The sequence below is a fragment of the Notechis scutatus genome, chromosome 6 (assembly GCF_049901735.1).
Source record: "Notechis scutatus isolate UNSWTSFEM ecotype Mainland chromosome 6, rNotScu1.2, whole genome shotgun sequence".
In the NCBI taxonomy this organism is placed as follows: domain Eukaryota; kingdom Metazoa; phylum Chordata; class Lepidosauria; order Squamata; family Elapidae; genus Notechis; species Notechis scutatus.
In genome coordinates this window covers 41,035,277-41,061,971 of record NC_142014.1, presented here as the reverse complement: position 1 = coordinate 41,061,971, position 26,695 = coordinate 41,035,277, and the positions used below count along the sequence as shown (strand labels likewise).

Below are 26,695 nucleotides of genomic sequence, written 5' to 3'. Positions count from 1 at the left end.
GACCAAATAAGGCTTTTGATGCTATATTGCAATGCCTGGAAGCTACACAGGCCTAGATGGGGAGAAACTGCTTCCAGTTGAATTCCAACTAAGACAGTTGGAAACTCTCAGGCCTAGGGATTTTCCAACATTACTTCTGGATAGGGTTGCACTTCCCCAATTAGGAGTGATATGCAATGTGTGCATTCCCTAGAGATCTTTCTAGATAATCACTCAACCCTTGTCACCTCATGGTTCAACCCACTCTGCACATTGCTGTCTTTGAAGACCACTTGGAAGATTCAACTAGTACAGAATGTAGCAGTATGTGGAGTTATGGACTTGTCCAGAGGTGGTATTCTGCAGGTTCTGACCAGTTCTGGAAAACTGATAACGGAGATTTTGAGTAGTTCAGAGAACCGGAAAACACTATCTCTGACTAGTCCCGCCCCCACCTATTCTCTGCCTCCCAATACCCAGGCTGGGTCTTCTTTTGTTGCCCTGCACAGGAGAATGGAGCTGGAAAGCAGGTTGGTGGGGTGGGGAAGGAATGGAGAATTTGCAGTAATCTTCCCCTGCTGTGCCCACCAAGCCACGCCCATCGAACCCGGTAGTACAAGATTTTGAATTCTACCATTGAACTTGCCAGAGTACACCTATGGTTGCCACTGTGCATTTGGATCAGATTCAAGATTTATTATTGTCTTCTGTGGTTTCTGCCTATTTGGTGTGATCTGGCAGATTCAAGACTCCTTAATAAATAGTGTCATCTTTCAAGACCCAGGAAGTGCACTTTCTCTGTAATGGCGTCTTTCTTCTGGAATGAGTTCCCCCCTTTGATGGGCAAGCTGTTTTTTTAGTATAACTGGAAACATATAATAAGAGTTCGTGGAATTATATTCCACTATTCCAAGAAGTGGGTGAAAAGAGCATGAAAACCTACATTTATTTACATTTATTTAAAAGTTATCCCAAAAGCTCCCGTTAAGAGATACCACTATTGAAATGCAAACAACTTATGTCTGCATTTTTGCAATGGGCACTTCACCAATCTCACCACAACAGTATTCGAGTTAATCAATAACAGACCATGGGGTCAGTGACTGTTTTTGGAATTTAAAATATGCTGGTTTTTTTAGTGTTGGGAAAGATCTACAATGATGGATGCAGATGTAATGATGGAGCTCAGATATAGGAAAGAATCATGAAATCTGATCTAATTCATGCTTATTATTTAAAAAAATCCTAGGATGTATATGAGGCTATAATTTTAATTTTATATTCAAATTACTGCTGATACCTTTGAAGAGTTTTTTTATTTACATCATACCAAAATCATAATCAGATCCTTGGCAGTTCATGTCTTATAATACATAATGATAAAATTAAAAAATACAAAAGCTTACTAGCTTCTGGTAAGCAGCCTCCAAGTATCCTCTGAAAAAGCTGTTTTTAGCAGTTTCTGAAAGGTGAGTACATATGAGACTAATTGGACTATCTAGGGAAGGCTATTCCAGGTGACCAGTCTGATTTTAGAGGGCAGGGAAGAATATATACCTGGGCTTCATCTCCTCCAATAGCCAGGATCCTGATCACTCAATTTTGCCCCTTAAATCTTCCCAAGCTGCAAAAGGCAGCCACACATTTTGCATTCCTGTTCTGTGTAAAAGTACTATGAAGAAAATATTGAATATACAAATATCTTAGAACATACATTTAAAATACACCATGAAGAAACTATGAATATGTATTATTGCCACCTCAAAGCTATTAATGCTTAAGAAGTAATTTTAAGTCTGATGACTATCAAAGGGAGAGAGTTAGTGGTTTATTCTCCAAAAGTCATAAGTAGGAAATAAAGTGCTCAATAATGTATTTTGGGTAGACTGTGTTTTTACTCATTATTATTATGCTTCAGAAATTCCTCTTTTTGAATACTGCTGGGCATTTTCTTATTGAAATATTTCTTATTGCTTTATTAATACCCATCATGGTTGCAATATACTGTATTGTTGGGCTTCTGTGATATGTGAACTTAGTCAATAGAATAGATTTCTGAAGTTATATGTAGGGCTATACTTCTATGACACAATAGTTATTTTGTGAACAGAAAAGAAAAATAGGATTGGGATACTTTTGTTATGCTATTTCACTATATTCTGCAAATAAATTTCAAAAATGAGATTGGCCACATAGATTGCTTGGCTTTGATGTGCTGGTTAGAATGCTGGATCAGAAACTAGAAAACCATACATTCTCATTTTCCCTTAGGGATAAAACCTGGCCCAATTATAGGTAGTCCTTGGGTTATGACAGCAATTGGAACCAGAATTTCTGTCTCCAAGTGATGCAGTCTAAAGTACAATGTCAATCCCTGAGTCTGAGTTGCTATCAAAACTCCCAGGTCCATGCAGGAAGAAACAGGAATTCCAGGCAAGCAGGTTGATAGGTTATAACTGCAGGTGAGCATTATGAGTGGGTGGGTGCTGTGGAGTACAGCTGCAGGTGTGTGGGTACTGCAAGAATGTACCATAAGCAGGCAGTAGAAGCATAGGTGGGTGCACAGATGCTCATGGCTGGTGGAAATGCAATGGGTAGGCACTATATAAAGATGCAAAAAAAGAAAAGAAAAACAGGAACTTAGGACCACATATTGGCTTCCTCACTGACCTTCTTTTTGGGAAGCCAGCAAGGAACACTGGAAATTGTAATAATATGATATGACTTTCTTCAACATCATAATTGTGAAAAAGCAGCTAAGGTGCTGAGAACCTGGATTGCAATCACACAACTATGGGGTATCACAATAGGATCTAAAGATCCCCTTTAGCATTACTGTAACTTTGAACAGTCACTGAACTTTGAGTAGTTACAACCAGAGGACCACCAGTACTTTCATCCTAATCCCACTCACAAGGATGCTGATGTGGGAAAAATATAAGGATGGAACATTGGGGTGTTTTTTAATTACAAAATGATACAGAATCAAGCAAGGAGGAATATCCAAAGACTATAGGATTTTCAATCTTACTTTAGTAAATGTGTATAAAATCAATTCAGCATCAATTCCCATGTAACTTTTGAGATAGGAGAAAGTTATAGTTCGCCTGTGAAACGAATGATAGAAGAGAACACTTTTACAAATAAAATGTCAGTTTTAATTAATCAGATACTTATTTGCTTCTCTTATTGATAAGGCAATCATCAGTGCTAATCAGGACCTTTTTGCTGAGCTGCATTTATTGAAGTCTGGCTTGATTCCCCCCCCCCCCAAGTACTCAATTATCCATTCTAATTTCACTGTAACATTTCTAAATCTAATGACATGTGCAAAGAATATACTGAAGAGTATTTTGTTTCAAGAGTACATAATATTGTAAATATGCCCCTTTATTCACCAATTTCCAATAAAATAAGTATCCAACCTGTGGCAAATAGTTATGGGGCATATTTTGCTGTTGTTAAAGTTTTACCATTTAAACCTAATTAGGAAAATCAGATGTAAAATAAGACTGGGTTCCCCTACTGTGAACTGCTGTATTTAAAGCCTAATTTCAATTAGATTTAGCTCGCATAAGAATCCTGTCCCCAAAAGTTAACACTGAAATGTTAAAGTTGCAAATGGAGAGAGAGGCAGATCTGTTTGCTAAAACAGACTTTGTACAGCACTCGTCTTAATAACGAAACGCTAATATTTGCACTCCTGATATCTATTTCCTCCGAACTGGTCTTACTTCAAGCGGAAGAAATTATGCCATCCTAGAAGAACGCAGGTATTAACTGCCTGTCACCTGGGCGGTCATGGGAGGCATCCCGGGCGTTGTAAAAACAACCAGGGACGGCTGCGCTCAACTTACAACCGGCTCGGAGGGAGTTACTTCTCCAGGCATTCAGGGTTAGGGAGGCTTCTCCACGCCCCTTTACCCATTGTCAGGGCCACCTCGGCAGTTTCCGCTCCCGCCTCGGCTCCTTTCGCCTGGTTACCCTCCGCCCTATGGGAGAAAGTCGGAAAGTTTCGGGAGCGCTGCTAAGTCTTCTGGGACTCGCTTCGGGAGTTCCGCGCCGCAACCAGGCAACTCACCTGGGGGAAGCCGCAGCCTCCGCAGTCTTCTTACGAGGCAGCATCAGAGGGTAAGCTGGAGCCTGCTCCGGCGCTTAACGGCGCTGGTTAGGGCACTATGAATGCAAAACTTAGTCGAAGCCGGGAGTTGGAGAAAGGCAACTGCTCTGTGGGGGAGCTATGTAGTCCGTGGGAAGGCGAGAAACGCGCGTTCCACAAAGTTAGGTTAAGACAGGGATGGAAAGCCTGTCTTCGAGGCTTCCCATCGTCCGTCCACATGGGTCTGGGAGGAAAGCGGAGAGGTCAGAGAAGAGCAACTTTAATAGGCGCTTCTCGCGCGTGAGAAAGAAAAGAGTGGTGCGCGTAGAGAGAGTGTGAGAGCTACAGCCATTCCAGCGTGTGATTAAGTTGGCTGGGATTTGAGTAGCCGAGAGTGCCCAGATTTCCTGGTAAACGGAGATGGGGGGCGGGCCAAAAGAGAAGCGGAGCGGAGCTCGAGCGGCTGCGGGAGACCCAATCGGGGGCCTGCCCTGGGGATCTGGAAGAGCACCTCCCTGGAGACAGCGCGCTCGCCTCACTCGCTCCCTTTTGTTTCCTGCAGAGGGTTGCGTGGAGTCCTCCCCAGCCCGCTCGGTGACTCTCCTTTGTCGGCCAGCAACTTTTGCCAGTCCGCTCGGTTAGTAAACCTCGGAAGGTCGGGAGCCACGTCGGGGCTCGTTGAGAGGGCGCCAAGGAATCGGCAGCTTCCCTGAAACATGGCCACCGGGGGCTATCGGGGCAGCGGCGCCGCTACGACCGATTTCTTGGAAGAGTGGAAAGCTAAGCGGGAGAAGATGCGGGCCAAGCAAGCACCGCCGGCCGGGGGGAGTGATGGCAAGACTGCCCCCAATACTGCCACCAGCGGCGGTGGCTGCAGCACCGCGACCGCCGCCGAACTTAATAACAACAATGGCAGCAGCGGCATGAATTGCATCCCTCTGGCCAGAAACACTCCGAAGGAGCCCCAGCCGACAGCCGGAACCAGAGCAGGAACCGCGGAGCCCCCGGGGAACAGAACCAGCGCGGCGCCAACTTCCCCCGAGGAGGAGAAAGTGGCTCCCAAGGGCAAAGGCTCCTCCGGCCCCAGCGCCCGGAAAGGAAAGGGGCAGATCGAGAAAAGGAAAATGAGGGAGAAAAGACGCTCGACAGGTGTCGTGAACATCCCGGCCACCGAGGTGAGTCGGCGCTGGGTCAGGAGGGCCGGCGCTGGGGAGGAAAGGGCGGCCCAGCCCGGGAGGAGAGCCACGCCTCTCCCTTCGGCTGCACCTGAGGAGCCTGGCGGCTTGCGAGACGGCGGCCCCTCCCCGTCTCTCGGGCCTGCCTGGGCTGCCTCGGTGGTGCGTGAGGGTGGCTGCCTACAAATTGCTTTGCGGGCAGCGGGAGGCCGCTGGAATGAAACTGCTCAAGGCGCTAAAACCACAGAGCGCTTCATTCATTTCTGTGGTTGTGTCCTTTTGGCTTGAGAATTGCAGTCGAATCCACCTAAATGGATCGAACTGGATTTAGCGCGCGTGTTAAAGTTGGGGCTGTTGTTTTCCATTAAAGAAGGTAGCCTTGGTTTTATTGTGTTTATATGAAGTTACTTAAACTGCTTGGATCCGGAACAGCCTTACTTGACCAGCTTGCAGATTTCACAGGCTTGCAACAGTGACTGTAGATCTGTAGAGTTTGGGTAAATTTTTTAAAAAAAACCATGGTAGTCTATAGAAGGTTTTTAAAAGTGCAAATAACTTCTAATGAAATTAAAAGAATTCATTATGGATTAGTAAAGTGTTAAGAAAGTCATGAAAAATAGTCTAAAAATATGATTGAAATCCATATACTGTGTTCTGAATATTTTCCCCAAAAAAATATTCTGAATTTTTAAATTGTTTCAAAAATGTTGATCTCTGTTTTTAAATTGTCCTAAAGATGTCGGTCTTATTTAAAATACAACAAGATAATAGAGATGTTATAACCAATACTGTTACTGTCAGGTACTGACCTCTTTTTCTTCTTCTTCAAAGCATTGGTTATAACATCTTGTATTTAACAGAGACCAACATCTTTTAAGACAATTTAAAAACAGAGATGGTACAGTGTTCAAAATAGTTTTTTCCTCTACAATAGTAATGTATGCAGTGGCTTGAAAAGCAGAAAATAACATTTTTGTTAGCTAATACAGCTGTCTGTTTTAAAAACATGTATTCTGGCATTAATTTAAAAAGCTGCCAAAAGTTATAAACATGTGACAATAACATGAGTATCTTTAAAAGGAAAAGCAGAAAACTTAGAAAAAAATGGTATTCACAATCCTTTCTCTTTAGTATTCCAATAATGTAAAATAATACTGCTGTCCTTTTTTTCTGCAAGGTAACATTTGAAATCATCTAATACTTTATTTCACAACAGTCTAATTATTTCACAGCTACTTAATGAGAATCTTAGAGGAGCTGTTGATGAAAACAGTCTTGACTTTTTAATGATATTTCTGCTAGCATCTGCTAAGAGCAGCTGTCTAGGAAGTTGTAACAATCTTGGGCAAAATAATTCAATATCTATTTGAATCTTTAGATTAAGGAAATCTGTTGGGAAAATAGGCATAATCCAAGTTCATCTTATTTCTGCAGTTCTTTCAAAGGAAAACTGATTCATTTTTTGCCATTGGATAAGTCATACTGTTCAGTAGCTCCATCTTCCAAAAGTCATTTTTTGGCTACTTATTTATTCTAACATGTGACTTGACTTGAGTTTGAAAGATAGAAGGCATGGTTTCTTTGAATATATGACTTCACAAACCTACTTTTATATATTTTTCAGCATATTTGATATATCAGAGTCCCCCCCCCCCATTACCATGAAAACACTGATATAGCAATTAGAAGATAGCTACATTATGTCTTTTATTATCTACAGATCGTGAATAATTTGAACAGATTGACTTAGGTATAACTTTCTCTTGCCTACCGCTAACTAGTTTTTCCAGTCTTGAATTAGGTAAAACAATTTTTGTTGTCATTGTCCTGTTTATTAGTTCTTTTCTCCCTTCCATTCATTTAAATTGATATTTAGAATGCCATATTGTGTCTACTCCAATAGATCTTACCATCATGGATAATATTTATTTTAAAGTTTTGAAGCAGTTCTAAAATTGTCCAAATCTTCAAAATTTGCATGCATGCATAACCCTCCCAAATGCGCCATGAGCTTCTGTGCATGCGCAAGTGCCTCCTGCGTGCCGCCGCGCCCCCTCACATGCATGCCAGATACCTGACAATCAACGGGCGGGCGGCAACTTAACAAATATGGCAAGAAAAGTCATAAAATGAGGCAAAACTCACTTAACAAATTTATTATTTAACAAACATAAATTTTGGGCTCAATTGTGGTTGTATGTTGAGGACTACCTGTAAATAAGGGTAGAAACAAAAATACTATTCCCAGCTTACTCAGGTGCTCCAAAAGATGCCACTGTCAATGGCAACAAAGGCCACTGATATAGCTAATGGCATCAATAAAGTATAGTTTACTCTAGGTAAACTCTGTATCTGTGCCAAATGCAGACCTAATCCCACACTAAAAAGGGTTTTGATAATCTATTTCCTACTAATGTGTTTGGAGTCACACCACAAATGCATTGTTTACGGTTTGACTAAATATGAAATATTGGACACTTGTTCAGATTATCAAACGTCATTTAGTGGGTTATTATGGAGCATTATTTCATTGTTAAAACTGTAACAGATTTAGAACAAAGTCTCTGAGCAAAAAGGTGACAGAAGGTTATGTGTGGATGCCCAGATATATGCCCTGATGCAGTCCGAGATGTGGCCTTTGAGATCAGAAAGACTGGAGTTATGGGCTTCAAATAGGTTTGCCGGATGATTTGAAACAAAACAGGTGAAATATGGAAAGATACACTTTTGAATATAGTCTCTAATAGAGAGAAGTAGCCTTTTTTATATAATGAGATCAGAGGCTTTAATATAGTTGAGGGAGGTAGAATTGGTGAACTGAATGCCATGAATGGAAATGCATACAATAGAAAGGTTAACAAAGGGAAACATAGGTGTATTGATGAAGTAAAATGTGGACTTTGATCTTGAACACAAAGGTGTATAGAAAACCAGAGAAAGGATTCTGATTTCAGGTTACAGTAGGTGGTAATGAGCACAAAAGTGCCCCTAGGGAAGCCAGGAAGGATTTGGAAGACCCAGTGCAAGCTGTACGCAAGTAGAGGGTGAATGGTAGAGGACTAGGGAGGACCTGCAGAGGCAGTGCATGGGCGGGTGTATGTATGCTATGGGTGGGAGCAAATTACTGTAATGATGACTTCGTTTGTGGGAAGCTGGCAGGGAAGGTTGCAAATGGCGATCATAGCTCCTTGCTATGTCATAATCATGAGCTGAGTGCCCAGATTGTGATCACATGATTGCATGGGTGCTGTGATTGCCAGAACTTCAAGGATCAGTTTGTATGTACATCTTTTCAGCAGCACTGTAACTTTGAATTGTGGCTGAATGGATGAATCGAAGCTGAAGACTGCTTATAGAGCATCTTGTAGTATGAATAATGGATGTGTTAGATGAGTCTGTAATTTCTGGATATATAAAGGGTGATGAACTTGCTTGGCAGCTATACATATTAAGCATATTTGTTTATATGTACTTTTTCACTATATAATTTATATTTGAAGTATTAATATATTTCAAAATATTAATTGAAATATTTACAAACTAAAATATTCTATGTAGAATTTAATTACCACTTCTTGGAAGCAATTCATGTTGTGCAATATGTTTTAACAAGTAGATTATGAATACTTTTTTAACATACATCTTCATTTACACATAACCATGAATTTAACCAGATATTCTAGCACAGGGCTGTCAAACTCCCGGCCTGTGAGCCAGATGCATCATGTGCTGACCACACCCGGTTTAGTGAAGGAGAAAAAAGTCCCGATATGTCACGTGAAGGCACTGTGACAACATGAGTTTGACACCCCTGTTTTAGAAGCTTCAGTATATTCTTCTAGATATTGTTCTGTAGTACAAACAACATGGAATTTTAAAGTACATTATATTGTACAATGCTCAAAAAAATAAAGTGAACACAAAAATAAGACATCCTAGATCTGAATGAATGAAATATTCTTATGAAATACTTTGTTCATTACATAGTTGAATGTGCTGACAATGGAAATCAAATTTAGCAACCCATGGAGGTCTGGATTTGGAGTTACACTCAAAATTAAAGTGAAAAAAAAAACACTATAGGCTGATCCAACTGTGTTGTAATGTCCTTAAAACAAGTCAAAATGAGGCTCAGTAGTGTGTGTGGCCTCGACGTGCCTCCCTACAACGCCTGGGCATACTCCTGATGAGGTGGTGGATGGTCTCCTGAGGGATCTCCTCCCATACCTGGACTAAAGCATCCCCCAATTCCTCGACAGTCTGTGGTGCAACGTGGCGTTGGTGGATGGAGTGAGACAGTGATGTCCCAGATGTGCTCAATTGGATTCAGGTCTGGGGAACGGGCGGGCCAGTCCATAGCATCAATGCCTTCGTCTTGCAGGAACTGCTGACACACTCCAGCCACATGAGGTTTAGCATTGTCGTGCATTAGGAGGAACTCAGGACCAACTGCACCAGCATATGGTCTCACAAGGGGTCTGAGGATTTCACCTCGGTACCTAATGGCAGTCAGGCTACCTCTGGTGAGCACATGGAGGACTGTGCAGCCCCCTAAAGAAATGTCACCCCACACCATTACTGACCCACTGCCAAACCGGTCGTGCTGGAGGATGTTGAAGGCAGCAGAACGTTTTCCACGGCATCTCCAGACCCTGTCACGACTGTCACATGTGCTCAGTGTGAACCTGCTTTCATCTGTGAAGAGCACAGGGTGCCAGTGGCGAATTTGCCAATCTTGGTGTTCTCTGGCAAATGCTAAATGTCCTGCACGGTGTTGGGCTGTAAGCACAACCCCCACCTGTGGATGTTGGGCCCTCATACCACCCTCATGGAGTCTGTTTCTGACCATTTGAGCAGCCACATGCACATTTGTGGCCCGCTGGAGGTCATTTTGCAGGGCTCTGGCAGTGCTCCTCCTGTCCCTCCTTGCACAAAGGTGGAGGTAGCAGTTCTGATGCTGGGTTGTTGCCCTCCTACAGCCTCCTCCACGTCTCCTGAGACTGGCCTGTCTCCTGGTAGCGCCTCCATGCTCTGGACACTATGCTGACAGACACAGCAAACCTTGCCACAGCTCGCATTGATGTGCCATCCTGGATGAGCTGCACTACCTGAGCTGCTTGTGTGGGTTATAGACTCCGTCTCATGCTACAACTAAAGTGAAAGCACCGCCAGCATTCAAAAGTGACCAAACCATCAGCCAGAAAGCATAGGAACTGAGAAGTGGTCTGTGGTCACCACCTGCAGAACCACTCCTTTATTGGGGATGTCTTGCTAACTGCCTTTGCTTTCCACCTGTTTATTCCATTTGCACAACAGCATGTGAAAATGATTGTCAGTGTTGCTACCTAAGTGGACAGTTTGATTTCATAGAAGTGTGATTGACTTGGAGTTACATTGTGTTGTTTAAGTGTTCCCTTTATTTTTTTGAGCAGTGTATATTTTGTGTTCAACTTTCCGTGTATTAATTTATTACATGGGAAGCAGGATCACAGTGGGAAATTCCACCTTGTGAATTAAAATAACCTGCTATTGGTTGTTTTTGACAACATAATTCTATAAAAAAACACCTGTTTTCTATGTGAAAATCCAATGATGTGGTGGTATAAGGACATATGAATCAACTTCTTTTTGCTAAAGCTAAGTAGAGACTAGTTGGCATATACCTTAACTTTTAGGTGACTGGGAAAATACAAGCATCTCGGGGAGCTTCATTAATACATTCTTGCTGCATATACAACTAATAGCTACTGACATACTATTCCTAAGTTTCTGTTAAGTTGTCTAAATCTTTATCATGCATATTTATTTTAAATTAGTCATCTAAAATTGCTTGTTAGAAAGCTGGATGGCATACAAATTTAATAAATAAAATAAATAATAATTTAGTTTTTAGGGATTCAACAGTTATAATTAGCAGTATATTGGCATGAGCTGCTACATGATTTCTATTGTCAATTTGATTTTTTTTTAAAAGTACTATTTAGGAACATACACATAAGTGTATGTGATTGTTTGCTTGTATAAAATTATAAAATTACAACTAAAAAACAGCCATTGACTTTGAACTGCTTATTTTATATATCCCCACTATTATAAATGAAAATGCCACTAAGAGCAGGGGTGTCAAACTCGATTTCACTGAGGACTGCATCAGGATTGTGTTCGACCTCGAAGGGCTGGGGATAGTGATGGAGCATGGCTCGGGGTGGCCATGGCTCAGGGTGGGGGTGGCCCTGGTGGGCATTTGACACAGGCTCAAGATGCATTTTTTCCCCTTTGCATTAAAAACAGCTATTCCAGACAAAGGGACATTTACTTTCTGGCACAAATAGTCTCAATTCCATAATGTAGAGATTAAAGACATGTAGAGTCCCCAGCTGCTATGGGGCTTGACTCTTTTGTATAGGAGCAGAGCATAAATGAACTGACAATTTCTTCAGATATCTCTAAAAATTGTCTGTCCAACAGCCCTAGAGGAGGACTTAATATTAGTAATAATTTACAAAATTGATATACCACCCAATTCTCAATAACCTTGGGTGGCTCACAACAATATTTTTTTTTACAATTAAATCAATCACAGGTAAAAAATTAAGATAAAAGATGACAAACTCAGTGATACGAGGGGGCTCACTCTCTCTCATCAAAGACCAGGTGAAGAGCCATATGTTTTCGGCTCTTCTAAACAACAGCCATCCAGATCTTGGAGGGTACTTAGTTCTAGTTGGCAGATGCTGCTAAAGACAAGGTGAAGAAAGTGCTGCTTCCTGCAGCACTCTGCCCACCAAAACGGCCCGTGGAAATTGATGTATCTTCTAATGAGCTTCTATTTAGAAAATGATTTGAAAGATATAGATACCTTGCTGTACTGGGGACCACTCATTTTTGACACAACTGTATTTATGCTGATGCCAAATTATTTAGACACCATCTTTGAGGAGAAAAAAAGAACAAGTGTTAAGTGAATCAAATTAAAGTGAAAATTACAGACCAATCTCCTTATGCTGCGTCACCTGTAAAGTCATGGAATCAATTATTAACCAATCCATCATCCTCCATTTAGAGACAAACAACCTACTCTCCAATAAACAATTTGGTTTCAGAAAAAAACTATCCTGTAATCTGCAACTCTTACACTGCAAAAACATATGGACTACACAACTCGACCAGGGCAAAGCAATAGACGCAATCTACATAGACTTCTGTAAAGCCTTTGATTCAGTGGTACACGACAAACTACTCCTAAAAATAAAATCTTATGGTATCTCTGGACAACTAAATAACTGGATAGAAGCATTCCTGTCAAACAGACAACAAATGGTCAAAATCGGGAACGCCCTATCAAATCCAGTACCTGTCAATAGTGGTGTTCCCCGAGGCAGTGTTCTAGGACCAACTCTCTTCATAATCTACATAAACGACCTTTGTGATCATATCAAGAGCAATTGCGTTCTCTTCGCTGATGATGTAAAGCTGTTCAATACCACAGACAATACTACTACCCTTCAAAAAGACCTAGACTATGTATCTGAATGGTCTAACATATGGCAACTTCAAATCTCAACAAATAAATGCTCTGTCTTACATATTGGTAAAAAAAAAATCAGAAAATAAAATACAAACTGAATAGTCAAGATCTTGTTGACGACCCAAGCTCTGTAAAGGACCTGGGAATACTCACCTCTAATGATCTAAGTGCTAGAGCCCACTGCAACTACATAGCCAAAAAGGCATTAAGAGTTGTTAACCTAATCCTACGTTGCTTTTTCTCTGGTAATATCTCACTACTAACCAGAGCATACAAAACATTTGCTAGACCAATACTCGAATACAGTTCATCAGTCTGGAATCCTTATTACGTATGTGATATTAGCACAATTGAGAAAGTCCAGAAGTATTTCACAAGAAGAGTTCTCCACTCTTCTACTCGTTGTAGAATACCTTATGCCACCAGACTCGAAATTCTAAAACTAGAAAACCTTGAATTACGCCGCCTTCGGTCCGACTTAAGCATGGTATATAAAATCATACATTGCAATGTCCTACCTGTCAATGAATACTTCAGCTTTAACCATAACAACACAAGAGCACACAACAGATACAAACTCAAAGTAAACCGCACCAAACTTGATTGCAGGAAATACGACTTCAGCAATAGAGTGATCAATGCCTGGAATACTCTACCCGACTCTGTAGTTTCTTCCCCAAACCCCAAAAACTTTAACCTTAGACTGTCTACTATTGACCTCACCCCTTTCCTAAGAGGTCTGTAGAGGGCGTGCATAAGCAACGTCCCTGTCCTATTGTTTCTCTTATTCTTCTTTTATTTTTCTTATATGTACCCATTTCATGTATTCACAACTATGTATACACTTATACTTATTATCTTGTAAACAATTGGCAAATCAAATAAATAAATAAATAAAAAATAAATAAATGTGAAAAATTAGATCAGCTTCAGGAGACAGAGCCTCAATGTTTAGATACAATACTTACCTCAATAGTTCAAAGCTTACCATCTGGTACTCCTTATCTGGATTTAGAAGCTATGCAGAGTTAAGCCTAGTTAATATTTGGGTGGAAATATTGGTGGGGGGGGCACGAAATAACCCAATCTTGGAGGGTACCTCGTTCTGGTTGGCACATGCTACTAAACAGAAGGTGCTGCCTCCTGCAGCACTCTGCTGGCCAAAATGTAGCCTGTTTTCGGACTCCATGGCCGACAGAGTGCTGCAAGAAGCCATAGAGGCCAAAAAAAGGGCAGTCCTTTAATATTTCCAGTCTGGCCTGCGGGCCAGATCTAAGCAGCCCGGCCCACAGGCCTTGAGTTTGACACCTCTGACTAAGAGCATAGGTAGAGCTTAGCCATATAGTCTCATGGTAACACTAAATATATTTGATACGTCAATTAGCACTTGATAGCAATAGCACTTAAACTTATATATATACCACTTTACATTGCTTTACAGTCCTATCTAAGCGGTTTACAGAGTCAGCATATTGCTGCCAACAATTTGAGTCCTCATTTTACCCACCTCAGAAGGATGGAAGGCTGAGTCAACCTTGAGCCTGGTGGGATCTGAACTGCAAAATTGTAGGCAGCTGGCTGCAGAAGTAGCTTGCAGTATTGCACTCTAACCACTGCACCACCATGGCTCATATTTGAGAAGGCTTAAGCTTTGGCTATGATTAGTGGAAAGAGCCATGGAAAGTATACAGTATCATCAAGAGAATAAAAAAAATGAAATTGAGATGGGCTGGTCACATAGCAAGAACTGATGGCAGGTGGATCAAGGCAATAATAGAATAGATTCCATTTGATAAAAAGCATTCATGAAAGTGACCTAAAAGAAGATGGATTGACGACATCAGCAAGTATTGCGGGCCCAATTGGCAAAAGAGCTCAGGACCGTATAGGTTGGAAACATGCAAAAGAGACCTTCATCCTGCAGTGGATAGACAATGGCTAAAATTATGATGATGATTTGAGAAAGCTAATTGAAAATGTAAACTTTAACTCTGGGACTATAGATTTAAATTTATTCTTTAAATTTACTTATTATTTTAAAATTAAAGCATTTAATTTGCCTTGTTGGCTAAGCAGGTACAAGATTGTTGGCTGAGTGGGTACAAAGACAGCCAGGGAAGTGATTAAAGCCTGGGAAATGAGCCCCTTATCAGACAACAGGAGTGCTGCTTTACCATCAGCTTATCAGATAGTTAGGAGCCGAGGACTTGGCAGCACAAGGAAACAACAGCCAATGACATAATAGGTAGCCATCAACACCCGAAACAAAAAGCCAATAATGTATTTCTGCCCTTTGCCATCTATAATAATTTAATATATGCAAATCAGCCACTGGGGTCAGACTGTCTATCAATCAATCATATATCTAGTCTACCAAATTCTGTTGACAGCTTTAAATATACAAAAAATAAAACCCCAAAGATAATGTCATCAGTGATAATAAAATAATCAATGGTCTCTCCAATCCACAGCGAAAAAGATCCTTTGCTTATATTAAGTTTTGGCCTGGGGAAAGATACATGTTTTTAGTGCCCTTCTTAAGCAGGAATAATAATGAATTCCCCCTCCTTCCCCCAAGAAACTGTATCTGGGGGATAGGTGCCGAGAGAGAAAAGGCCCGTTTCACACTAGATGGCATTGCTTAATTGATGGGACCTAAAGCGAGTCAAATGTATTTACAGAAAACAAAGGAGACTAAGGATCCCTCAAATAACTGCCCTACCACGTGTAGGGCTTTAAGGGTAACAACCATCATGTTGAATTGCACCTGGAAAATAGCTGGTAACCAGTGTAGGTTTAAAAATGAGAGGAGAATCCAACTTAAGTCCAATCACATTTTCTAAATAAATAAGAATAGAATCCATTCCTCAGTTTGTCCACATGTGAGATCATTTAGTATTATCTCTATTAGGAGGAATGAGAAATTTAGCCTAAAAACAAACACATCTTATGAAACAGTGCCAAATTCTTACTGAAAATCTAGAATTTTTTTCATAACTATCTGCATTTTATTTATGAAAAGGAATACATTAATATCTTTGTGCAGAAGGTCTTGATTATATATCTGTTATTTAATTAAAAATAATGAGAAAAAATAGAGGAAGATTTAGAAAAAGTAGAGCAATAACAAATAACTTTCTGTCAGTGAATATAATATTAAAAGTTGGCCAGCTTATTTTGGCACCTGAGGAGTGGAAAATGTTTTCTTTTCAATAACACTGCACCATAATAAATAACATAATCAGCTGAGCTTTCTTAATGTCAAAAATAACTCAAGAGGCAAACCATCATTCTACCAAGAGTTCATTCTGGTGGTATTAATACCTTTTGCTTTATTTTGCTAGCTTCCTAAACTTTAATAAATAAAGATTCAGTCGCATCCTCTTTGGTAGGATGGACATATTTCTTTCCTCTTTTTATTGCTTATTCATTTGTGCTAAAATTATAACAAATGTTTAATTAGGCAAACAGTATTAATTAAATATTTATATCTTGTGTTTCTGTTCAAAAGGATCTGTAAGGTAATTGAACATTACCAGAAAAACATAACAACACGATAGATTACTACAAAAGCACATTCAGCCACCTACTGTATATCGGATAATTATTTCTTAAGATAGATGGGTTTTGTTCTGTTTCTCAGAGATCAAAGTCAGCATTTTGAATTAAGAACTAAAGTAGCAGGTGCAAAAAGACTCTGCATTAGTTTCCTTTAAAAACTGTCAACAAACATGCATGGCTGTCAAACTCAACACAAAAATAAACTTCCAGAGCTATAGTGATATTAGTCTGTTTTATTATAAGCAGTTGTCTTATGACATCCTTAACACCTTTGTTCATTGCAGTCCACATCATTGTATTTCATGAAGGGATGGGTGTTGGAAGTAAGTGTCTATGGTATTTTAGGGCTTGCTGAAACAGTGGGTCAAGATGAAGTGAAATAGAGAAACTACAGATTTAGCTGATAAGAACAGCTGTTGCCCAGACAGTTGTTAGACATCACAAAAGCAATTTTCTCACTGGCCAGCTCATTTTTATATGGGTTTGTGTTATATACAACGCTATTGTTAAATATGATTGTTTGATTTGGTTTAAAGTTGCCATGTCAAACTCTGACCCAAGGATTGCGTGTGGTCCTGGAAAGCTAGTAATGTGGGCCCTATAAGATTGTAAACTTCTAACGTTATGTGATCTACTGTATATACATTAATTATATATTTTATATGGAGCCCAAGACAATTCCTCTTCACCCAGCCAAAAGGTTGGACCCTCATGGCTCAAGGAGATGTGTAATTCAAGCTATTAATTTTACAGAAGGGATCTTTCATTCTTGTAAGAATTCAGTTAATATTAAAAAAGGGTTTGTGTCACTTGCATCATTTTGTATAATGTCTGAAAAGATGTCTACCCTTACTGTAATTAAGGTCAAATTTAAAAAATGCTGACTTCATATCCATTCTGTGCAAAATGGCCGATAGATGGATTATTTCTACTTTATTTGTTTACTGTGCTTCTGAATGTTGTGTTTTCAAGTAGGGTTCCTATGAGGTATAAGAACAAAATAATAGTGAAATATTAATAACTGATATTTTCATTTATAAAATGCATGTGCACACACATTCACACTGGGGGGGGGGGAGGGAGAGAAGTGGGGGGGGAAAGAGAAATTGTCCTTATCAGCAGTTCAGTGAGCTTCTAATCAAAGCTAGGCATCTTTCTTTCCTCCATGCTACTTTTTAAAATAAATATGTCCCAAAAAAGCATTTTAAAGTAAACTTACAATTCAAAATAAAGTAATGAAATACATTACTTACTAGACATATTTCTCTTTCAAGCATGAAATCAAATATTGTTTTAAAGTAATAATGCTCTTGTTTGTTTAAATGAATACATGTTCTAACTGTAGCCATTTATAGAGAATGCCAAGTGTAAGTTATTTGGGGTGATGATGTTTTACAGGGATTCAGTATTACAATGTATTGATAAGTTTATTCAGCTTCTGAAAGATACTTTTTATATTTTGCAGAATGGCTCATCTTGTTTAATGGGATTAATTGAAGAAACATCACTATGTTAATTTGAAAATATTTAAATGATGGGCTTCATAGTTCAATTTTGTTTTTACTGTAGAAAGTCTGTGATGATTAGTTTAAAGTTAGAAATTTGGATAATTAGTTATCAGTTTTACTAATGATGATACAGTGCTTCATTCTCAAAGGATATGGAATTCTATTGTAAAACATTTGACTATTTTTCTTAGTGTTAGGAGCAGAAAATGCTGTTTACATATAAGAAATCCTACTCTCAAATTCCCACCTAAAAATAAAACTTGCAGGAGAATTGTGGTCAATCTCACAAGTTTTTAGGATGAAATAGAGATGAGAGTATGTATAACAAGATTGTTAATAGGACAGAATAACAAGTTGTATATGTAGGGAAAACTGCATTGAGTTACACAAATATTGATGCTTTATGAACATAATATTTATTCTACTTTATGTTTAATACCTATGAGTCATGGCTTCCACCCATATTTTGTTTTGCTTGTAAACAGCTTTAAAAACTTTAAATTGTTGGATATTATAGAAAACTTTCAAATACAGTAGTTAGTCCCTGTTGAGCGACTGTTTGCAATTATGATGGTGATGAAAAAGTAACTTTCTGATTAATGTATGCATTTCCGACCTTTGCAATCACATTAGTCAGTTACAGTCAGTACCCATTGTCCTGGTCCTGATCTGTTTTTTCTTCTCACAGAGTGAAGAGTTTACTTAAACAACCTATCTCTTCCTGAGTTGCTCTTATCTTAAAAAGTGCTCTGTGACTTTCATTAGTCCAGAGGCTATGCTGCTGCCTGACAATGACAAAACCCTAATCAATTTCACACTACAGGCCTTTTTGTCACTTAAGTGGCTAGGCTAACACAATTGTGTGTATGCGCTTACTCTCTTGAAATCCCTTCCTCTACAATGAATGTAAATGCAAACATTAATTTGCTTGTTGCTAATTATCCCAGTGCTAGGATAGTTATGGAGGAAGGGTGGGGAAAAAGAGTTCTAAGGTTTGCCCTTTTATCTAGCTTCCTCTTGACTCAAGTTCCAGAAACTTTCCCCACTATTTGAGCTCATCTGGCTGTTTGAGATTATATTTTTCTGATGCTGTAAAGCAAAGAACTGAAGTAAAATAGTAAGTATAGTTTTGATGATGTGATTTTTTTTTAACTTAGTAACTGCTTTGCTCAATGATCAAATCGTTGGTCCCAATTATCTTAAACAAGGACTGCCTGTAATCTAATTCTTGAGTTTTTATTATGTGAATATGAAGACACAAGGACCAACAACTCATAATAGTCATTTTTGGAAAACTGCAATAGATAGAAAATGCAATGTTTTAGGAAATGCATGAGTAACAAATTAGATTTGTGACTAGAATGAAACCATTAATGTTTTTACATTTATCCTCACCAGGATAATAATTTGGAGGGTGTTGTTTTCTCTATGATACATTATACATTTTTCTTGTCTTGAATTGTCAGAAAAACATGCATTAAAAAAAACTTTGGTCATTGCATGTCTATAAGGACAGAATGTTAAGATTCTGAAATAAGTTAGTAGCTTTAAATGGTTTTGTAAAACTCTTGATATTTATCTAATTTTTGAAATATCATTGAGGCATCTCCGGTGTCCCCTATAGCAGTGGTCCCCAACCTTTTTTGTGCCAGGGACCAGTTTCACGCAGAAACACTTTTTCAAGGACCGGGGGTTTCGAGTTTGGTGGTTTGCTTGCAGACATTTCATTATCTGACTAGGTAACATCTGATGTTGTTACCTAGTCGGGTAATAAAACGTCTGCCAGCAAACCACCAAGTTCAGGGAGCGCCAATGCCTCCTCATTGCAACCCTGAGCGACAGATAGTCCCTGCAGGATGGCTGAGAAGCCCCGCCTCTCAGCCCAGCTTCATCAGCCCCATCCCTCAGGTGTCTCCCTCCCTCCCTCAGGTATCTGCCTCGTTCCTCTCTCAGTCGCTCTCTCGCTCCTCCACCAGCCCAGGAAGAAACTGCTTCAAAGAAGCCTGCAGGGTGGCTTTTCCTGTTGGCGCAGCTCCCCCGAAGCGCCCGTTCACCCCCACCCCGCCGCCCACGGTTCAATCCAGTGCTCCGTTCTGCCTGCCTGCCTTCATTCGTTTTGTTTCGAGCGCTCACCCCGCAGCTCCGCTGAGTAAAGAGGCGAATAGTTATTATTCTCAGCCAAAGCTGCTCCCGAAACAAACAAAGGCAGGCAGGCAGGCAGAACGGAGCACTGGATTGAACCTGGATTGATTGGCGGCGGGTGGGGGTGAACGGGCGCTTCGGGGGAGCTGCGCCGACTGGAAAAGCCACCCTGCCGGCTTTGAAGCAGTTTCTTCCTGGGCTGGTGGAGGAGCGAGAGAGCGACTGAGAGAGGAACGAGGCGGGAGGAAACCGAAGCCACTGAGCCAGAGAGTAGGACAGGCTTTGGTTGCTTCCTCCCTCCCCTTCTTTCATTTGTGTCCTTGATCCCTGATCCCAGCAGCATTCACCGAAGGCAAAGAAAGCCGCCATTTTTATTTTATTTTTATTTTCTTTGCAGCCCGGTGCAAAGTGATCCACGGACCGGTACCAGTCCGCGGCCCGGTGGTTGGGGACCCCTGCCCTATAGTGTTGTATTCTACTTTATAATATTACAGCACACTTTATCACTGTAGGTTGAAGAACTTAAAACAAGATGTTTGTGCCTTTTCAAATGTGATCTAACTACATGGTGAAAATCTTGAGGAAAGAATACAGTGCAACCGTGTTACAGAACTGTTGAGAGGATAAATTCATGGAATCTGGTAACTTGATGATACATACAGCCTTTGTTTTTCTTCCTGACTATAAATGTGGAAAGTGCTTGATGCCTCTTTATTTTTAAGAATATCCAACTTGAAAAACATATTTTTGTCATCACTGCTACTATAGTTGAAATATTTGCATTCTTAAAAACTTAGCAAGGCATTAATGAAAGAAAGGTTAATAATTTTCAAATTGGTAGTCACTTCTTACATGTTGGCTATATCTTATTATATCAACTTCTAGATCAATTAACCTCAATTGTATTAATAGTATTCTGTATGTATGTATGTATGTATGTATGTATGTATGTATGTATGTATGCGTGCGTGTATGTGTGTATATATATAGATAGATAGATAGATAGATAGATAGATAGATAGATAGATAGATAGATAGATAGATAATGTTTAGTTTATTTGGGTCACATTGAGCTTTTTGTTCTTAACTGTATTGCCAGCTATTAAACATCTGCTTCTCACTTTGAGTTAGTAAGTTTCATCTGCCTATAGAAGGCATGTAGGACCCAGGTTTTTTTTCTTTCCAATGGCTAAATACACTAGCAAAATCTGTATAAACATTGCCAAAAGTCATGTGAGTTGATTTCAAATGAACACTTAAAGATATTCCTGATTACAATAATGTCTAGTACAAAAAAAGAACCTAAAGCAGCACTCCAATCATTACCAAATTGGAAGGTAATAGAAATTTATGGATGTTTTCATAAATATGGAAAGAGACATAAGAAGAATCAATAAAATTTCTAATTAAACGGTGTCATGAAATCTAGAGAACAACAGCATGGCCAACAGATTCAAAGCATATATCAATGCCAAAGGAAGACTTACTGAATGTGTAAACTGTCATACAGTATCCTTAATTCCATATGCTAGCAAATAATTTTTTGAGTAATCCAGAATATATTTATTAGAACTTTACATGGAAAGAACAATGCCAGATGTTCAAAATATGAGCTTTTGCTTGATGCATGTTGAATAACTAAGAAAGCAAAAGAAATACAAGTAAGCCACAGTCTGTACAATATATGGCAAAAAAAAACTGGCTTTAGATTGGCAGAGGAGTCAAATAAGGCTGTTCACTCATTCATTCAACTATATACTTGAATACATATTGAGGAAAGAGGTATTGAGGAAAGAGGTATTGAAAGAAGATGAGAATGGTTTTAAAACCGATGAAGGAAACATCAGTGATGTGCTGTGATGATGATGCTACTCTGACAGCTGAAAATTCAGAGAACATAGGGAAAAATGTGACTCAGATTGAAAATAAGGTCAAGATAATGACAACGAGTAGAGCAACCAGAATTGGCAGTAAAAATATAGAAGTTGTAGTTCACTTATGCCTTTTAGGATTAACTATTGATAGTTTAGCTGATAGTAAAGAAGACAGTAAAGAATGCAGCAGAAATAAGCTGTAAAATTTGCATTTGATGGTGTAGCAATGAAAGCCTGGGAAAAGATACTCAGGTGCCATGATGCATCTATATCATGCAGCCTTGTACAACCCACCAACATTCTTCAAAAATGTTGAATTTTGAGAAGACTTCTGAAAATAAATGTATCATAGAAGAAAACAATAGTACTCAGTTGATATTTTGGACACATGCACAGATCTACCATGTTTTCCCAAAAATAAGACCCGGTCTTTTTTTTTTGGCCTGCAAAAGAGGCATTAGGCCTTATTTTCAGGGAAGGTCTTTCACTGTCTCACCTCACCCCCCAGCCTCCATTTCACCATCAGAGGCCTTCAGGAAAGGCCTCTGCAGCTGAGAAACAAGCTCTGGGTTGTCGCAAGTACCACCTGCTGGCCTCTGTTCACTGTCAGAGGCCTTCAGCAAGTGGCCGCAGAAGAAGTGGGACGGCGAGGCAGGTGTGGGAGGCCTGGCTACAACTGTCCTAAGGTAAGTGGGTACAGGGCACATGGGGCAGTTCCCACCCCCATTTCCACCCTTTCTTGATTTTTACCAATGTGCCTCTCCTCATCTCATGCAACCAGGTGCAATGGAGTGGGTGAGGGTCTTAACTAGGGCTTATTTTGCAGAGTAATGCTTATATTGGACACGGGTAAAAATCAAGCTAGGGCTTATTTTGGGACATGTCTTATTTTGGGGAAAACATGGTTGCTCTTGAGTTGTAGATAAGGTAGTTCTCAAGGAAAAGATAGAAGAAAAGTAAGGAAAAGAACAACAAGAAGAAAGATTGATGGAGTCAGTTACAGTGATCCACTATTGAAAGTCCACCATTGGAAGTTGTTGGGGACACATTATACTGTAGAAGATCTATGTAATTACTAAGAGTTGAACTGATTTGATGAACCATAATCAAATTTCTATTAGCAGGTGCACTGTGTTCTCTGATGCCAGTCTTCAGTAATACAAGCAGAATTGTATTCAAATAGTGTTTGTGGTCTTCTCACATATATCAGATTAGTTAATTGTGAAATGAAACATTAGAGCAATAAACACTCTAAATAGATCTTGGGTCTGCTCCAGTATATTTCTTTATTTTCCTAAATAAATTCAGATACCAGATCTTAGAGATACCAGTTCCATAGTAGTTGTTCTAATGACAAGTTAGAACTGAAACCAGGAAAAGGAGGGATCAAATTAAGTTGGGTATCAGTAAAACTGTGGGGTGATTCTGCTTTCCATTTCTTGTATAGTGCTTGATCCCTTGAAAATAAATCTTATCACATGCTATAGAAAAGGGCAGCATCTCATGAATTTCTATTCCTGCTAAACCTGAGGGATTAAAACCATTACCTTGCACTAGAACAAAAGACCAACAGTGATAATGTGTGGATTAGATTAGATTTTACTTACTTCAGTCAGTGATCATATTAGAATAGTATGTGGGTTATGATGAATAATACATTAAGTTTTTTAAATCTCTGTTATGTTTCCTCTAATAGTATTATGGCCATGGAATTATATTACCTAATATCTACATTGAATTTAAGTCCCAGAACACAAACCGGCACAATTAATATGTTTTAAGTAGAAATACTGCTCAGTAGGAATATTTAGCGGTAGGAATATGTAGTGATGGGAAACCAGATTCACTGTGTTACTAATTTAACTGCAGTGATTCACTTAACTGTAGCAAGAAAAGTTGTAAAATGGGGCATAACTTATTTATCAAATTTCTAACTTAACGTAAATTTTGGGCTAAGTTGAGGCGCTCATATTAAGACTGATATGATCTGATGAATTTTGAGCATTTCAGTACATAATTCTAGATAAGATTGGTGGCTTACAAATCTAATGAATAAATAAACTTGGCAACATTGCACGTTGCACCATGTTGGTATCAAGTAACGACATTGCATGTTGTAGAACCGTTGATATCTGAAAACAGCAGGGAGATGTAGAATTGTCTTGTGTGCTGTGGGCATTTATACAGTAATGATGAGATATGGCTAGTTTGGATGTCTCTGGAGAAGCACATGCTCCCTTGTTTTTTGTGTCTAGAGTCACAGGGGTATTTGTCTTTCTGGGTAAGGAATTTTCCTGTATCAGTTTGAAAGCTGAGGTTAGGGTAAAAGCTCCAGTCTTTAGGGACTTCAAGTTAGGTATGCCCCAGGAAAATCAGAGTACTTACTGGATTCACTGGCAATAAAATTGGATCCTGGTTAGGTCCAGTTAATGATCTGTATTTGCTACAAGCAATTTAATAAGTGAAAATTGACCTTAAGTGTCCCATTTGGGTGTGGCAGGCCCAGTAATGAAAGAGAGTCTTACAGTAAAAATTAAAACAAATAAAATTGGAAAAATTTATAAGCATGTTACCTGCACACTAAAAATGTACACTGTGAAGGATTTCAGCTATATTTTTACTATCACAGTACATTGCAGATACAGGTAATCTTCAACGTATGACCACAACTGAGCCTTAATTTACAATAATTTATTCAGTGACCCTTCGATGTTACAATGGTGCTGAAAAAATGGGCATACAGTACAACGTGTACCCAAAGTTAGGTCCATTGTAGCATCCTTACAATCATGATTAAAATTCAGGCATTTGGCAGCCTGCTCATACTTAAATTAAAGGGACATTCCCACTCCCACACATCTATCTCCCCCTAGCTGTTTATGTCTTTTTACTGCCTGTTAACTGCCTTGTGGGGTTCCAGTCAGATCCAGAACTGTGGCTCTGGGTTAGCCTGCTATGCCCTGAGAAATATCAGCTGTCGTAGCAAGTACTAGAGAGCATTCAATCCAGTGGTGGGATTCAAATTTGCTTACTACTGGTTCTGTGGGTGTGGCTTGGTGGGCGTGGCAGAGGAAGGATCCTGTAAAATCTCCATTCCCTCCCTACTCCTGGGTGAAGGTTACTGCAAAACCCATTCCCTCCTCACCCCACTAACCTGCTTTCCAGCTCTGTTCTCCTATGTAAGGCAACCAAAGTAGACCCAGCCAATCAGCTGGGATTCAGGAGGCAGAGAATAGATGGGGGTGGGACCAGTCAGAGATGGTATTTGCCGGTTCTCTAAACTACTCAAAATTTCCACTACGGGTTCTCCAGAACTGGTCAGAACCTGCTGAATGCCACCTTTGATTCATTCTCTCAGCTGCCTTCTCTCCCCAGGCCCACATTGATCCCTAGCTTGGCCCAGCAAGCTCCAGCAAACATTTGTTTGCTCCCAAATGCAATGAGGAATGCCAGGATTTCCATTGTAAGTCAATGTGGTCATGTGATACCTTGCTTTATGACTGCATCAATAATGGCAATTCGGTCATAACTGTGGTTGCAAGTCAAGGATTTAAATATTGGTGCTGAGTCTGGCCTTTCTTGTCTAACAGTATGTAAGATGGACAATATTTTCTGGTTTTGTTGACACGCTAAATAATACTTAATCTAAAGTGGAAGCAGACATTTCCATTTTTCTTTCCGCTTCACCAAGCAAGATAGAACTTGCAAACCTAGGGAATTCCATTGCAACTAAACTCAGATAATGTTTTGCCAAATTCTTTCAATTAAATTTTAATCCTTTTGTCACTGGTAGTGCAGTAAAGAAATACACAGCAATAAACTGTACTTCGTACTGGAGATTATTAATTAGAGGCCTTTTGAAGCTTCTCCCAGTAAAATGGGGAAGGAAAACCTGTTTTTTGATTGTCTCTTTGCTTAAACTTCCCCTACGTTACCTTATATGCAACTTTCACAGTCCTATCCACTGAGTGGAACAGACTTTTTTGCTAGTATATTGGAAAGTGTAGCAGATTCCCACCCCATCCAACTGACATATACCATTGCCAGATTAAAGAACCTTCCAGCAGCAGAGGGTCACCCTAAATAAGGCACTTTCAATATAAAAATATAAACAATAACAATAAGACTTGTTTTGGAAACCTCTGCCTTTTACTGGTTTGAATTACATGGCTATTCTAAAATAGTCTAATACTAAAAGGCAGCTGGATTAGGTATATTAATACTGGGTTTTAATATTCTAAATTTTCATTTCCAATTCCTTGAAAATGTTCTTAACACTTAGAGATGTCACATTTAAAGGATTGTGTGTTCTCTTTCATACATTTATTATGTATAGCTTATACATACAGGAGTGTAAGATTGGTGCTTATGTAAATCCATTTATGTACTGGTTTTGCCATGATAACATTTAAGTATAGCTTTTCTTTGTCATATAGAAATGAAAAATGACAGAATATTTCAAACTATGAAAAAATTATAAAGTGTGCAGCTTTTTATGTATTCTGACTGAAGGTGTTGCAAAGGTTAATAACTGGGTTGCAACATCTATTCTAGGAAAATATTTTTTTAGCTTAGTCAGTGTTAGCTTCCATTTAAGGAAGAATGTCTGTTAAAATCAGTGGTATTTACTAACTCTGCCTGTGAAAACATTCCTTTTCACCCTCAGATGCTGGTTCAGCTGTCTTTCTTCTAAAATAAATTATTTCAGTATATTCTCTACATTTGAAAATTTCAAGCATGCATTTTAGTACTCTGGACAGAAAAAATTGATTGCACTTACTATTATGGAATATGTAACATTGCTATTGTACTTTTAATTACCACAGTGC

General features: G+C 39.3%; 1 protein-coding gene and 1 long non-coding RNA gene across 2 annotated transcripts in view; one reads left to right on the top strand and one right to left on the bottom strand.

Moving 5' to 3' along the window:
• LOC148130186 (uncharacterized) overlaps nucleotides 1–4,191 on the bottom strand; it is a 39,099-nt gene extending 34,908 nt beyond the window's left edge. The window contains exons 1-2 of the long non-coding RNA XR_015750065.1: nucleotides 4,061–4,191; nucleotides 3,714–3,971 (exon numbers count right to left, since the gene is read on the bottom strand). This is a non-coding gene — a long non-coding RNA (uncharacterized LOC148130186). The remainder of the gene's footprint in view (nucleotides 1–3,713; nucleotides 3,972–4,060) is intronic.
• PAWR (pro-apoptotic WT1 regulator) overlaps nucleotides 3,682–26,695 on the top strand; it is a 39,469-nt gene continuing 16,455 nt past the window's right edge. The window contains exons 1-2 of the mRNA XM_026667696.2: nucleotides 3,682–4,110; nucleotides 4,641–5,253. Of these exons, the coding sequence (XP_026523481.1) occupies nucleotides 4,795–5,253 (459 nt within the window). The 5' untranslated portion in view covers nucleotides 3,682–4,110; nucleotides 4,641–4,794. The remainder of the gene's footprint in view (nucleotides 4,111–4,640; nucleotides 5,254–26,695) is intronic.